A 14849-nucleotide genomic window follows, 5' to 3' on the forward strand; every position below is an offset into this window, starting at 1 on the left:
AACTCATGGCAAACAGCAAACGGGCAGTGTGTTGCCTCTGTCCTGATCGATTAATCAATCAATCAATCAATCAATCTTTATTTGTATAGAACCAATTCATAACAAACGCTATCTCAAGACACTTTACAAAAAGAATAGTTCACGAGTTTGTATCAGCATCAGCTGTGGTGCAACAGGGGAACAGGGGCAGACTTTGTTGGGATGAAAACTTTTTGTTAGATGCAGAGCCAGCAAGAAACAGGTGGAGGGAGAAAGGAAGGGAGCGTATGATGCAATGGTAGAACAAAAGCTGTTGAATAAAAAAAACTCCAAAAATGAAGACAAACGATCTCTGTTTTTAAAGTGTATAGGTGGGACAAATAAAGTTTTTTGTTAATTGAATTGAATTGAGGGCTTCCTCCAACTCCTCCTTAAATATTTCTCAAATAGGCTAGGCTACTGTAAATCAAGACATTTTTGTACAAATTATAGGAATACATTTGTACAAAAAAGGGCAGATTTGCACAGTACGTAGATAAGACAATGTGACCAAAAGCATGATCCTAATAACTTGCAGACATACTTTATCCCTCATTAACAAAAAAAAAAAAAGACATGACAGAATTGAAAAATGAATTACTGCGGTTGCATTAATGCACGTTATAGCATATAGGGAAGTTGAAAAGTACACTTGTTTTTCTTTACATTTATAAAAGGAGAATGTTGCTTGACTTAGTCTGAGGCTTCAACTATTGGTCAACAAAGAACACGTGACGGTGACGATGAACCGGAAGTTTGGAAGCCTGAGCGTGTATATTTGTTTACAGTCGCGAGTTCTCTGTCTTCGACCCGCCGGGTCTTTCTCCCGTGAATGAAAACCTGCGAAATATTTTTTGTGTGAAACATCTAAAACAGATATCTTGTTGTAACGATAGACCAACAGCAGTGCAATCGTGATGTTTCAGTCTTATACATGGTAAGAGCTCCCGCTAACAAGACATGCTAAAGTCACGCTTTATTAGCCGGCTAACTTTTAAGGTACCCTTCACTGTGCATCATCTAGTGTCAATGAAAGTGTCATTATTATTTCGCCCTTCTTTTACTTCTCATCACGTTTTTTGTTCAGATGCTGCTGGTGGCTTCTCCGTGAAATGAATGCTTTAAAGCTTGCTAGTTAGCCAGCTGGCATGTAAGCTAACATGGGAGAAACACAGGACAGGGTGACCTCTCTCAACATGACATATCTCAACAGATAAGGTATGAATCCGCCCACTTTATAGAGAACAAGCTTTCATTTCAAGGCTGCACTATCAGTGTTTACAACCCGGGCTGTTCATGGCTTCTATGGCTGCTGTCTTCTTGCTGTTGCTCCTCAGGGATCAAATGATGATACAGAATCACCAAAGACCCAGATCATCATGGCATTATCTGAGGTTTATTGGGATCACCAAATACCCCTGCCAAAGCTCGCTCCAGTCCAGGCCAAGGTCACCGTCGCCCTGCTGGCACTCCTGTGCTTTATTAACAGTTATGACGGGGAGTTTGTCTTTGACGATTCAGAAGCTATTGTCAACAACAAGGTATTTATTTACCCCTCTCACAGTTAAATACAAGTCTTCAATATCTCTCTGGATCAATAATCTATCTATCCATCCATCCATCCATCCATCTTGCCTGTGTAAGTGTCACTGGTATCATTCGATTGTTTTGTGTCTGTTTCAGGACTTGAGACCGGCCACGCCTCTGAACAACATCTGGAGTAATGATTTCTGGGGAAGCAACCTGAGTAGCAACTCCAGTCACAAATCTTACAGACCTCTCACTGTCCTAACATTTCGGTGAGAGCACATTAACCCAATAGGGGTAAATGGTAAATGCTTCGAGCTGCTGTGTTTCCCACAGATGTGGCTGTTATGCAGACCGTTGCACTTGTATTTCACTAGATTTGCCTTTTGCTTTAAAATTGAACTTCTGCTATACACCATTTACTTTAAAAGCCCATCTCTGAGGTAAACTAGCTTACTTTAATTTGCAAAACAATCCATGCTGGTGCCATAGAAAGGAGGGTTAGTTCGCCTGAGATAGGACGATGGCAGATTCACCATTTTGGGACTTGTTTGTTTGACTTTAAGTTAAATGCTGTCTGCAGATGTACTGGTATCTGCTCTGTGTACATGTTTATGGAAAAAAATAAAGGTGAAGTCGTGGTCAAGTTCAATTAACATTTCTTGAAAGTTATAAACACAAATAGTCAGGAGTGGTTTTTTTAATGTTAACTGAAAAAAATGTCAAGTTTTTTATGTGGAGAACTGATCACAAGAGCTTCCATGGGCTGGACCTCTATTTTAGTGCATGGCATGTTGATGTACAAAAAAAAAAAATGATACTGCAAACAAGTGCTCTGATTGAGAAAATGAGAGGAGTCACTATGAATCAGTAGAGAATCTGTTCTTTCAGCATGGCATAGTGTCTCTTAGACCCATTTTACCTGTGAAGATTTATCCAACTCAGGCGCACGAATAAGAAGTTTACTTTCACACAGGAACTCCTTCCTCTGCCTATGGCGGGCACTCTTCCTGGAAATCAGGATTATTGTGGGAGTTATAACTCAGCTTGTGGGTCATAAAAGACAGATGGGGATGGAAGAAATGAAACACTGGCACCTGCACTTGATCTTTTACTCGGAAGCGTTTGGTAATCACCATGTCATTAGCTAATTGGTGTTTTTTAGAGTGTCATCTTTCAATAGTTCGAGTCACTAGCTGTGTCACATGGGGTTTTAATATACACCAAGGTTTTCATTTATCATCCAGCACACTGATTGGCTGGTGAAGTAATAGTGTGTGTCGTCTCCTCTGGTGCATTTGGTCATTTCTTGTTTCCCTCTTTGATGACTTTTAATCAGCTTTACCAGCTTCTGTCTGTCTAAGGCTCCTCTTGCTCAGTCATTCTTTGAAGTGGCAGGTTTCTTTCTTGAACCATCTACGACAACGTGCTGCATTTCTCTAAAGACTTGAAACTTTGGGTCGCTATGAGGTTTAAGTCTGTTCAAGGAAAAACGCAGAAAATACTTGTTTGATTTTGGAATTCTGGGTGAGTGTAGCGCAGCCGAGCAATGCAGCATGGTGACACTTCCAGGGTGGCCTTTTCATTCACTGAGAATCCTACTGTGGGAGCTCAGATTTCCAGGCTTCAGTAAGATAATACAAACAATAATGCAATATGGCATTAAAATGATTGTATTATTTGCAGTTCAAAGTACGATTGAAAGTGCAGTTTATGCTCCCGCAAACTGACCAAAGAAAGTTTGAAAGTTAGAGATTTACTGTTGGTCATCTTCCTGCTTGCTCTCACTTTTTAAACGTCAAACATTAAACTCCTCTTTTTTTTTTTTCCTTCTCTTGCAGGCTGAGCTACCTCTTGGCGGGAGGCCTGCATCCTGTCGGCTTCCATGTGCTGAACATCATCCTCCATGCTGTCATCTCTGCCCTGATGATTGACGTGTTTGCTATCCTGATTGGTGGACTGGCTTACGATGACGATGGTTGTGTGCTTAACAACGCTCCCAAGACCTCTCTGCTTGCTGCCCTCTTCTTCGCTGCGCACCCTGTTCACACAGAAAGTGTAAGAAGAGTTTGAGCCTTTTTTTTTCTTTTACTTTTTTTTTTTAATATGATTTAAGAAGAAGTTTCCCTTGGAAGTGCTGGTGAAACCCTTTCTCCAAAAGTCGTAGATCAGGCCCAAAAAATCCAGCAGAAACCGACTGAGCACATCGTATTTATGGGCTCAAACCCGAGGAGGTGTGTCAGCCGGGTCTCATGCATGCATTTGTGTGAAGTAAGCCAATAATAATCAGTCCTTTGGGTAGTGTTGAGAGAACGATGTTGATCACTTTGGAATCACCACATCTCATATGTTGATATCAAGATCTGCTGCACCAGTTGGTCCTGACTATGTGCCTCTTCTTCTTGCTTTTAAAACACGGGCTCGCTTGGCTCATAAACTATCCGATCTTTGAGAGGAAGCACTGTTCGTGGTTTTTGCGTTTCAAATAAAGTTTTCAAAACAACATGGACTCCTACAGCAGCCCATCATGCCATCTTGGCATACACCAGCCTGGAGGTTTTTTTTTTTTTTACTGGACATGCAGTGGTTCCATGCCAACAACAAAAGCCTCACCACAGCTGGGAGCGCAGAGCCAAGGTCCGTGTGTTAGCACAGCCCGATTATTAGCCGAGTTGGGATGCTTATTTGACCTGCCAGAATATGTGTGTGTGTGTGTTTTTTTTTGCTGTAAAGCCTGGCTGGAAGGCGGCAGCTCCCCCTCTCCGTTCTCTTTAATCATACAGGTCAAGGACTGGGTGAGACCTGGGGGGTGGGAGGCAGGCAGCCTGTTGGCTTAGGCCTGCTGTATGTATCAAAGCAGGCAACCCCAGGATGCCAACCAAACTGTACCCACACACTGTATAGAGCACACACACACACACACATAGAGCGTGCTGCTAATGAGAGATTCTTTCTCCCTCTGTTAATAAGCCTCCATTTGTTGCTGGATGCAAAACAGAATATGATATAAACAAATGAAATAATTGATCAAAGGATGCATATATTAATACCATGTCTTATAGTATACGTTTTCATCTTGTCTTATGATTTTTTTTTTTCGTTCTTCTTTTCCCTTAATAAGGTGGCTGGTATTGTGGGCCGTGCAGATCTTTTGTGCGCTCTGTTCTTCCAGCTCTCTTTCCTCACCTACTGCAAAGCTTTCAACAGAGGTAGGCACCTAAACCCAACCGTTCCTCTTTCCTGTGACACTGTACTGAACAAAGATCTGATAAACACAGTGCCAGCATCAAACATCACGGACCTGTTTGTTTATGAACTCATCTGTTTGAACAGCAACTTTTTTTTTTCTTTTTTTTTTTTTTTTTCTTTTTTTCGAGCTTCGACCGTCATTGACCAGCGTCGGCCTTGTCTTTGTTTTCCCAGGGAGCGACAGAGATGACAGCTTCTCTGTGCAGTGGGTTGTGGTCAGCCTCTTGCTGTGTGCTGCAGCGATGCTCTGCAAAGAACAAGGCATCACAGTCTTGGTACAAAGTCTTTTTTTTTTTGGTTTGTGTGTGTGTGTGTGTGTTTTAAAAGCTTTTGTAGTAGTGAGACGATGATTTCCTTTTACCCAGGAAGAACAAAGTCTTCAGTGAGAAATGATCAGGGATGTAATAACTAAGTTTACTACAGTTTAAAATAACTGCCATCATGTGGCAGATGTCACACGACGATATCAAATACTGACTCTACTTAGACTCAAGCCTTGACGACACTTACTGCACTCTCGAGGAGGACTCTGATTTATTATTGATAAAGACTGTTTTTGAATAGTGCCTTATTTAAGTATACAGTAAGGGTTGACTTGTGTGTTCAAATAATACCCATTCATGTATCTTGTTCAGCATCAGTTCCTAAAGAGGGCCTACAAGTTGGACATTTTGCCTTCAAAGATTTACCAACAAATGCAAGCCAGAGCAGTGCAGCATAATGTTAACGAAACATTAAGGAGAAGATGGGGACGACCTCAGAGTCCAACCAGTTAGCTCCTATTGTCAACCGGTTTCATGTTGATGACTGTGTGACTAAACCAAACAAGAACGGTCCTCTGCCAGCAGAAAGTGTTAGGATAGTCAAAAGCTAAATGCCAGCAATCTCTACCAACACCTAAGGCTGTCGACGCGTCACTGTTCCTCAACAGCGGCGCGATGTAGTTCTGCAGTCATTGGGCCTTTGTCGTTGTTTTGTGTCTGTTATTACCTCGGGTGGTAATCATTAGCTGAACTTGGTGGGTTGCTCACTTAAGGCGAGTTCCTGCCTCAAGTGAGCAATATGGACGTAAGTGACGTGAGTCTTGATATCATGAAGGGGAAAATGAGGTCAGGTCAGAGTCTTTACACGCTCCTAAGCCAGGCCATTAAACAATATTCATATCTATATATAGGGTGAGTAGTATACAGCTGTTAAAAAGAAGCAAAATAATTAGATTTGTTTTCATCATCTTGAACTGTCATCTCCAGTGATTGGAGCTCGGGGTCTATTTCTTGCTGACCTATATACATTTTAAATGTCATTTCTCCGTCGTCCTCTATATGTCTCTCCCTTCAGGGTGTGAATGCAGCCTTTGATGTCCTCCTGATCTGTAATGTTAATGTGTACCAACTCAGCCAGAGGCTCCTCCTCAGGAAGAATCCACTCGAGGTGAGTTACAATTCATTCACCCCCCCCCCCCCCCCCTTTTTTTTTTCTGTCATAAATTATGCACTCCTCTGTGTGATTAATGTCACTTCACATACATCCTTAATGTAAACTAAACAGGGCTTGTGTTGTTCCACACATGGCTTTGTGTTTGTCAGTGACGTGGTGATATTTCTCCTGACAGGTGAGTGAGATATTGCGAACAGGATTGCTAACACGGTTGGCCCTCATGGGCCTCGGAGGACTCTCGATGCTCTATGCACGCTGGAGGATCATGGGAACAGGACCACCAGCATTCACTGAAGTAGACAACCCAGCATCTTTTGAAGAAAATGTCTTTCTTAGAGTGAGTTTTATTTATTTATTTATTTTTTATTTAATTGTGAGATGAGGTATGCTAAAGGCCTGAAAATGTCTGTTTTCTTTGATTAGTTCAATTAAAAAATGGGGTTTCTCCTCATCCACTGTCACTCTGATTGACTTTTTCTGATTTTAAAACACTTGTCTTTCCTTCTCTCGCCCCTACCCTCTCTTATTCTTCACCCCCCCTTGTTCCCCTTTGATTGGCAGATCGTGAACTATAATTACTACTACTCTCTGAATGCCTGGCTGCTGCTGTGTCCCTGGTGGCTGTGTTTTGATTGGTCTATGGGCTGTGTGCCTCTCATTAAGTCAGCCACTGATTGGAGGATGGTGTGGCTGCTGCTGCTCTGGTGCGTCCTGATAGGCTTGATAAGTCAAGCCTTATGCTCGCAGGACAACCAGAGGAGGAGGTAAGAAAGAACTCGCTGTGGATGAGATGGAGTGCATGTTGGCCTCTTATGGCCTCAGACCTGATTATGAAAATATTGCTTCAACCGCTGCAGTGTGACCACGGAAACATCGAAATTGAGTTTAAAAAGTCTCTTGTCGGTTCTCAAAGTTTCCCTCATTTTGGAGAAGTTTGCTCAGCTTAATTTCCTCTCCACAAAGCATCAGAGTGCCATGTTCATGTATATAATCCTCTGGCCTTGTCTGTGCCCTCTCCCTGTCTCTCTCCCTGCCAGGACACTGACCTTGGGCCTGGTGCTGCTCGTGGTCCCCTTTCTGCCAGCCTGTAACCTTTTTTTCAGGGTGGGCTTCGTCATTGCCGAGCGAGTGCTCTACCTCTCATCGGCTGGTTACTGCTTACTGCTGGCCTACTCCCTGGGACACTGCTGCTGCCGCTGGTCCAAACACAAGGTAAGGCTAGAACACACGGAAAAGATCACGCACAAAGACAAAATAAAGGACAGCACAACCTGCTGGACCTTTAGTTTCCAGCAAAGATTCAACCCTGTGAACTTTGGGGTTTCTCTAAGCCTTAAGAGTCACTTTGTCTGTTTTTTTATCTCTTTATTGAACCACCTGTTCCTGCGGCTTTGACAATGACTCAGCTGTAAGTGGATGAAAGTAGCAGCCGCTGTTCACATGTTACATACTGTATATGTTGTAGAAAAAAAAAACTAGCTTTATTAAAGGCCTGGTATGTAGATTCTGCTCTCAATCAATTCAATAACAAAAGATGACGTTGAAGCTGGGCGGGGAATCATGGGAGTTCTCCTTGCTCAATACTTGCTTACTTACATGCTTTGTCCTTTGAGCCGAGTGCAAAATATAAACGGTCTGAAGTGGTTTTCTAGATGATTTTAGTGACGCAAGGCTTCGGTGAGTTCCCAAAGGACAACAAACGTGGTTGTTTGATATCCTCATGTCCTCTTTTTCCAGAAGCTGCTGTGTGCGTCTGTTGTCGTGCTGTTGTGCGTCTTTGTAGCTCGCTGTGCTCTCCGCAGCCACCAGTGGCGCTCGGAGCGAAGCCTCTTCACCAGCGCCCTCTCCGTCTGTCCGCTCAATGCCAAGGTAAATGCCTGTTTTTTTTTATTTTCTGCCTGTTTGTTCTTGTGTCTGTGTGAAACTCTGATGCCTTACGTGTCTGAATCCTCAGGTCCATTACAATGTTGGCAAAAACCTGGCAGACCGAGGGAACACTACCACTGCCATTAATTATTACAGGGAGGCAGTCAGGTATGTCTCTTTGCAAGCACAAGCGTCCCACTTATACTTGTTGATTTAAAGACTTGTATATATGAGAGAGGCAGAGATGTGTTCACTGCAGGGTTTTTTTTTTTTTTTTTTTGTGACTTTCAGGCTCCATCCGAGCTACGTCCATGCCATGAACAACCTGGGGAATATCCTGAAGGAGAGGAACGAACTGATCGAGGCGGAGCAGCTGTTGTCTAAAGCTGTTTCCATTCAGTACGTCACCCAGCACATAATTACCACTGCACCTTCCACTACACATCAACGACCATGTCATTAGCTAATTCCAAAACCAAATTTCCTGGAAAAGCTCCCGACTGATTTGTGTTTTTTTTTTTCTCTCTCTCTCTTTCTCTTTTTGAATATGTTTGCAGGCCTGACTTCGCTGCAGCTTGGATGAACCTGGGAATCGTTCAGAACAGCCTGCAGAAGTTTGAGGACGCAGAGCTGAGCTACTGGAACGCTATCCGCTTCCGGAAAAAATACCCCGACTGCTACTATAACCTCGGACGCTTGGTGAGACGCTCGGGTGAAAAGGCTGCTTATCAGCTTTTAGGAAGATATGAGAAGTGGTTTTAACGAAAGCAGAGTTGGGATCCGTTTGTTTCCAAAAGATTGAAACCTCCAGAAGACGTTTCATCACCTCGCCTCTTGTTTTGACAGTACGCTGACCAGAACAGACATGTGGATGCCCTTAATGCATGGAGGAATGCAACAATGCTAAAACCGGACCATAGTCTAGCCTGGAACAACATGGTCATCCTGCTGGACAATACTGGTAGGCACAAAATACATAAGCAATTTACGATAAGAAATACTGAAATCAGTCGCCACTTTATTTCCATCATCTTCCATACAAACCAATGAATATAACAGCCCGGACCAGGAGACGCTCAGAATGTCTGTTCAATAAAAAGAAAAAAGAAAAACTCACAATAGACAGACTCGCGATTGTGTTTCTTTCTTAAGTCTGAACAGGCGCTTAATGGACAACAAGTTCTCATCAGACAGACAAAGCTACATGTTGGCACGTCTTTCCCGCTTGACTCCAGTAAGGCAGGGCGAGCGGCGTCTGATAGAGCAAATCTGTGGCCGCTGACGGACTGAATGGCGAACAGAGTATGTAATGATTGGGATTAACAACATGTAACCCCCCCCCCCCCCCCCCCCAGTTTAAAACATGGTACAAATGAGGAGATAGGTCTGATTGGTAGTTGTCATCATGAGTACACACTGTATGGCCGGTATATGTTTTCCAATGGCTCTGCTTTGACTTTATGAACGATGCGTGTTATTCATAGTTAGGGCGTAAGATGTACCCGCATCAGCTCCAGCAAGCAGCCTATTGTTAGCTTGACTGAAAGTTAGGCTGAGGCAGCATTTCCAGCACGGCGGCTGCTGCTGATGAGACTCTGGATCCCCCTGACATCCCTCAGGCCTTGTCCTGTAATATTTACAGTCTACAGTTTTAGCAGGTTCACAAGGCTGAGTTGAGTCGGCGTGGACAGGAAATAGATCTGGTCAGACACCTGACAGGAAAATAACATCTATTAAGGGTATAATGTCACCTTGTTTTGTCCTGCTTGTTTTTTTTGTTGAGCTGAAGAAAATGTGCACCCTGGTGGACATGAAAGACGCATTTAAAAAAAAAAGAAAATAAAAAAAACACTTGTTTAGAACATGAGAAAATGTTTAATGTAATGCCATGAAAAAGATTTTTGAAACCTTTCTAATGATGCTAACGTGTCCAAGCATTTGTACATTTTGGTTCAGAAGTCTCTGTTCAGTCTTCATCACGTTCCAGCTTTAACAGCCAAGAAAAGCTGGCGTTTGTTATTTTTGGGAATGCAGGAAATCTAAATGGCCAACAAGATTAGACCGGAAGAGCAGGAATCAGTAATGCTTGAAATTTATGTATTAAAGCTTTGTGTTGTGAGTTTTGAAGGCACTCTTCCCTGCCGTGTGGAGAATGCTCTGATTTCCAAACGCTCGAGCCGTTTTGTCAGAAGCTGCTCCCGCGGGGGCGGAGTCTCCCAGGAGGGCACTGGAACTGTCCAATCAGGGCCCAGTATGTTCCTGCTCAAACATGGGCAAGCACAGCCAGAACAGCGCTCGCTTAGAGTCCCCCCCCCCCCCCCCCCCCCCCACACACACACACACACCACATTTGTTCCCCAAATCTGACATAAATAATTCTACCCGTCTCCCCAGCTCCCCAGAAAACAACAAAAAGAGGAAAAGAAGAACAATAGGTGTCTCTTTCCAAAAAAAAAAAAATAAATAAAAAATCTGGAATTTTCTTTTCTCTTTGGCGTTCAGCCCCTTTCTTTGCTTTAGTTCATTATGCAAACAGAAGGCTGAACCAGTGTAGACTGAGGCTGAGGTACCACACAGTCACCAATGGAGTCACGTCTTAGCAAGCTGCGTCCGAAGGGCAACAGCCATGACTCAGGACATGTCTGTCTGTCTTTCTGTCTGTCTGTCTGTCTGTCTGTCGGTCTGTCTGTCTGTCTGTTCCCCATTTCTGGCCAGACATCAGACGGCTCTGTGACAGAGATCAATAACCCAGTGGGGCTTGTGTTCAACCTTAATTAGGAGACTAAACCGCTCCTCCATGTGTGGAGAGGATAAAACTCTGTTCTAGACACTGCTGACAAAATTCAGATTCTTTGTATGCCGGCTGTTGTTACTGTTGTGTCTTTAGTTTTTTTTTTTTTTTACTGGTGTGAATTTTGAGACAGTCTGAGTCTAACATATTTTGGCTCTTTTAGATGCAGCCTGTATCTGTCAAACTGCAGGTGTGGCCAGTATGTAACTAAAATCCGAATAAGAATCAGAATCGGCAATCAGTTTGAGCTGCTATACTTTTCTCGACATGTACAAGCATGTAACATTAAATATTAACTCAGTATGTTCAGGACAACGGTGCAGGGGCGAGGAGTGCAGAAACTTTAAGATAAACAAGATAATGAAATGTGTAACAGAAGGGTTCATTTACAAGAGTATAAAACTGAAAGATAAATGCTTTTCAGTCAATCACCTGAAGTATCCAGGTGATTATGTAGAGCACGTATTGGGCGGCTGTGGCTCTGTTGGTAAAGTTGGTTGTCTCTCAATCAGAAGGTTGGGGGTTCAATCCCCGGCTCCTGCAGTAACATGTCCGACTTGTCCTTTCTGCAGGACTTTCTCCTTCTGCATTGTCGGCGGCATATGAATGGGATGATGGGATGGTTTCCTTCATTGATATCTCTGCTATCAGTGTGTGAATGTGTAGGTGGGACCTGTGGTGTTAAAGCGCTTTGATTGGTCGGAAGACTAGAAGAGAAATTCATATAATTGAAAATGTATTTTTTTTAGTTTTGAGACAATTTGTCTCCACACACTTTAGCCGAAGCTAATTCTCGATGCCTGTCCCTACATGAGCCTTTACAAATAATGTGGCTGTTTGTTTGTTTCGTTTTCATCTTCAAGGTAACTTGGGTCAAGCTGAGCTGATTGGCCGCGAAGCTCTGAAGCTCCTCCCCAATGACCACACTATCATGTTCTCACTAGCTAACGTCCTGGGGAAACAACAAAAATACAAGGTGAGTGACTGCGGTACAAACTTCTTCAATCATAGTTCATCAGACCTTATATATTAATTTTTGTCTGGGGCAGGATTGTAACATTGCTGTATAAACTGAAGAAGTTTACATTTTGGTTTCAGGAGTCGGAAGGTTTCTTTCTTCAGGCTCTTCGCATCAACCCAAACTCTGCCAGTTGCCATGGCAATTTAGGTAAGCAGCTGCAACACACTCAGAAGTTAAAGGAAGTATTCTGTGTGCCAGCAGAAGCGTTAATGTGCAGCCCTGACGACCTATACTGAACACACTAAATGAAAACAATTAAAGTCGCTGCTGCTTCTCAGCTTGAACACGGTGCATTCGTCTTTTCCTCAGCTGTGCTGTATCATCGCTGGGGAAAGCTGGAGCTGGCAAAGAAACACTATGAGCTGTCTCTAAAGTTGGACCCCGAGGCTCCCGGGACCAGAGAGAACTACAACATGCTGCGACGCAAACTGGACCAGCTCAAACGCCTCACACCCTGAGGGAGCCTGCCGGGACCCCTGCCTGTCATACGACACATGATTCCATTGTTTCTTTTTGTATCATTTTATCTCACTAATTCTAGCTTTGTACCATTTGGAAATAAAGACCATGATCTGTGGATCAGAGTTTAGTTTGTTTTCTTTTTCCGCGACTGTGCCTCTCTAAAGGGGAAAGCCGTGTGTTGCACGTTTTCATGTTGTGATTTTGTAGATGTGACTGTTACTACAGACGCTTTCATGTTTCTAATTAGATTTGCTGGGCGTGAGATGTGTCCCAAAGTTGGTTGCAGGTGTCCTGGTTACAGGGTCGTCTTCAATGTGCTGTTTTGTTGCCCCGTTCGAGGGCCATGTGGATCTGATCCACGGTGAACCCCATCCTCTTTTCATCTCTGACCCTGTGTTGTGTCAGCTGGACGCAGCAGCACACGTGTGGACCCAGAGAATCGCTTATAAAATAGATTTGATGTGTTTGGCTATTTTCCAAGATTTCCAAATGTTTCTTTGAAAGCGGATAAAACTAAGTCTGAACACGGCTGCAGTTTTTTTTTAATTTTTTATCTCTATTCAAGCAGGAGAACAAGTCCACGAGAGGCATCAGCTAGTTACTGCAGACCCCTGATGGGCTGTTAGATTGTCATGTTTGTTTTCTAATGTTTTATCCTCTTCTCTCAATATCATTATTTTATCATTTAAAAAATATCAACAAAAATACGAAAAAAGCAGACAAACTCCAAGCTGAAATAAGACAAGAACAACCAAGACACAATACACTTGTATCTCTATCATGATATACCGTATATATTTATATCATTTATAATTAAATCAAATCTCTTCTACTGAATTAAAACCTGAACTTCAATTATCAAATAAACATTATACATAGATGATGTAAAACTCAAATACTGCACCCAATGCCGGTCTTTCACACACAGACAATACTGACGCGTTTCTCAAGCAATCCAAGCAAAATAATCCACCCTTGGTCGTACCAAACATCTGAATGTGAACATCATGAAAAATGCAAACTGAAGCATTAAAATGAGCCTTCAGCCCAAACTACAGATATAAAAGCTTTTCAAACCAAACTTTAAACCTTTTACTCCAGTCCCAAACTGCAGGAATGAATGAATCTGTTATTCCACATTTCTGACCTAACTCCTCTTAACATAATGAGAATATAATACTCTTTATTTAGAGAGCAATTTACAGTACATGGCAGCAACAATAAACCAAATATAATACAGGCAAAGGTAAAGGAATAAATGTTTTAATATATGCAATCAATTTTAAACATCTATAAAAGACAATTAGTTCATTTAAAGGCGTCAAATCCAGGTAAACATCTAGACTCAACTTAAATCAGGAAAGGCTCGCCCGAGTGTCTTCATTGTGTCTTAAGAAGGGATTTGAAAGAGATAACCTGTCCTGATCTCCTTGGGAGGTCTTTCCATAGTTTTGGAGCCTTAACATTTCCTTTGTCTTAAACTGACATCCCTTCAAATTCTTTGTTTCATTATGTCTGCGAGAATGGATTCAAGTTCCAACAGAAACATATTTCTGCACACTTGATCAACTGCTTATGATTCAAAGATAAAAAAAAAAAATAAAAAAAAAAATCCAGAGTGGGATGCTCCCCTCTCCTCCTGCAGCCTCTGTAGTTAATGGGAGAAAGGTGTTTGTGTCGGTACTCTTTTCTGAAGTGTCCACGAGGAGACGCGGGGTCAGATGAGACAGGAAACCGATGGCTGGTGCTGTAAGAAAACAGCTCTGTAGCAGGGAAACCTTCAAAGAGAGACGGGGATGATCCCCCTGGGGACTATTCACACACACACACACACACACACACACACACACACACCCACACACACACATTGATTGCTCTATGCTAAGGGGAAGAGGCGACCCCAGTTTGAAACATCAGTCAACAAGTGTGCACCCGGGGTCAGAGCTCAACGCACTTCTATTTTTTCACCTGCTTCCTACGGCTCGCAGGGAACTTTTGAAGCTGTGGCGGGCTGGTATGGCTTTAGTTTAAGGACTGTTTAGTTTGTTTACACTTACAGTACAATACACCAGTTTCAGCTTTGATGCTCGGACGATGTTACTGATATGCACATCGGGGGTCTCCGCGGCAACACACGACCATCACAATCCTCGTATATGACCTCCTCAACATGCGACTGACACCACATGATGAAACTTCCGTCTTACTTTAATGTGTTTTTTGTTTTTGCTGCTTTGATGTTTAGAGTAAGTGGAAGATGTGTCTTAAAACACAACAAATAGTGCATACACACACACACACACACACACAGAGGGTTTAAGATGAAACCTGTTTCAACAAGCCTGATGTAAGGGTCAGGATGGTGAAAGGGCTTCATGCTATGGAGCGCATGCAGACAGCATAAGATCAAAAAGGTTTGAAAAGTGACATTCAAGACTCGAAGCTTTTCCCTCACATTATTTTCCGTCATGCAGCGTA

General features: G+C 42.8%; 1 protein-coding gene across 1 annotated transcript; it reads left to right on the forward strand.

The window, feature by feature from the left end:
• The first annotated feature begins 746 nt into the window (after positions 1 to 746).
• Positions 747 to 12486, forward strand: tmtc4 (transmembrane O-mannosyltransferase targeting cadherins 4). Its single transcript, XM_079358388.1, has 19 exons — positions 747 to 955; positions 1106 to 1236; positions 1356 to 1559; positions 1702 to 1817; positions 3387 to 3603; positions 4667 to 4754; positions 4969 to 5069; positions 6133 to 6225; positions 6407 to 6568; positions 6793 to 6995; positions 7269 to 7443; positions 7969 to 8100; positions 8186 to 8265; positions 8389 to 8496; positions 8655 to 8796; positions 8944 to 9058; positions 11752 to 11864; positions 11987 to 12056; positions 12219 to 12486. Exons 3-19 carry the CDS (start codon positions 1398 to 1400, stop codon positions 12365 to 12367), a joined length of 2226 nt encoding a protein of 741 aa, XP_079214514.1. The 5' UTR covers positions 747 to 955; positions 1106 to 1236; positions 1356 to 1397; the 3' UTR covers positions 12368 to 12486.
• Positions 12487 to 14849: the final 2363 nt, after the last annotated feature.

Source organism: Symphodus melops, assembly GCF_947650265.1.
Source record: "Symphodus melops genome assembly, chromosome: 12".
In the NCBI taxonomy this organism is placed as follows: Eukaryota; Metazoa; Chordata; class Actinopteri; order Labriformes; family Labridae; genus Symphodus; species Symphodus melops.

What these genes read in the sequence shown, in the direction of transcription:
- tmtc4 (XM_079358388.1), top strand. Translation starts at nt 1,398, where the DNA reads ATGGCATTATCTGAGGTTTATTGGGATCACCAAATACCCCTGCCAAAG. An exon ending in GCCGCTGGTCCAAACACAAG is followed by an intron (nt 7,444 to 7,968) that starts GTAAGGCTAGAA and finishes CTCTTTTTCCAG; the next exon opens with AAGCTGCTGTGTGCGTCTGT. An exon ending in GGAAACAACAAAAATACAAG is followed by an intron (nt 11,865 to 11,986) that starts GTGAGTGACTGC and finishes TTTTGGTTTCAG; the next exon opens with GAGTCGGAAGGTTTCTTTCT.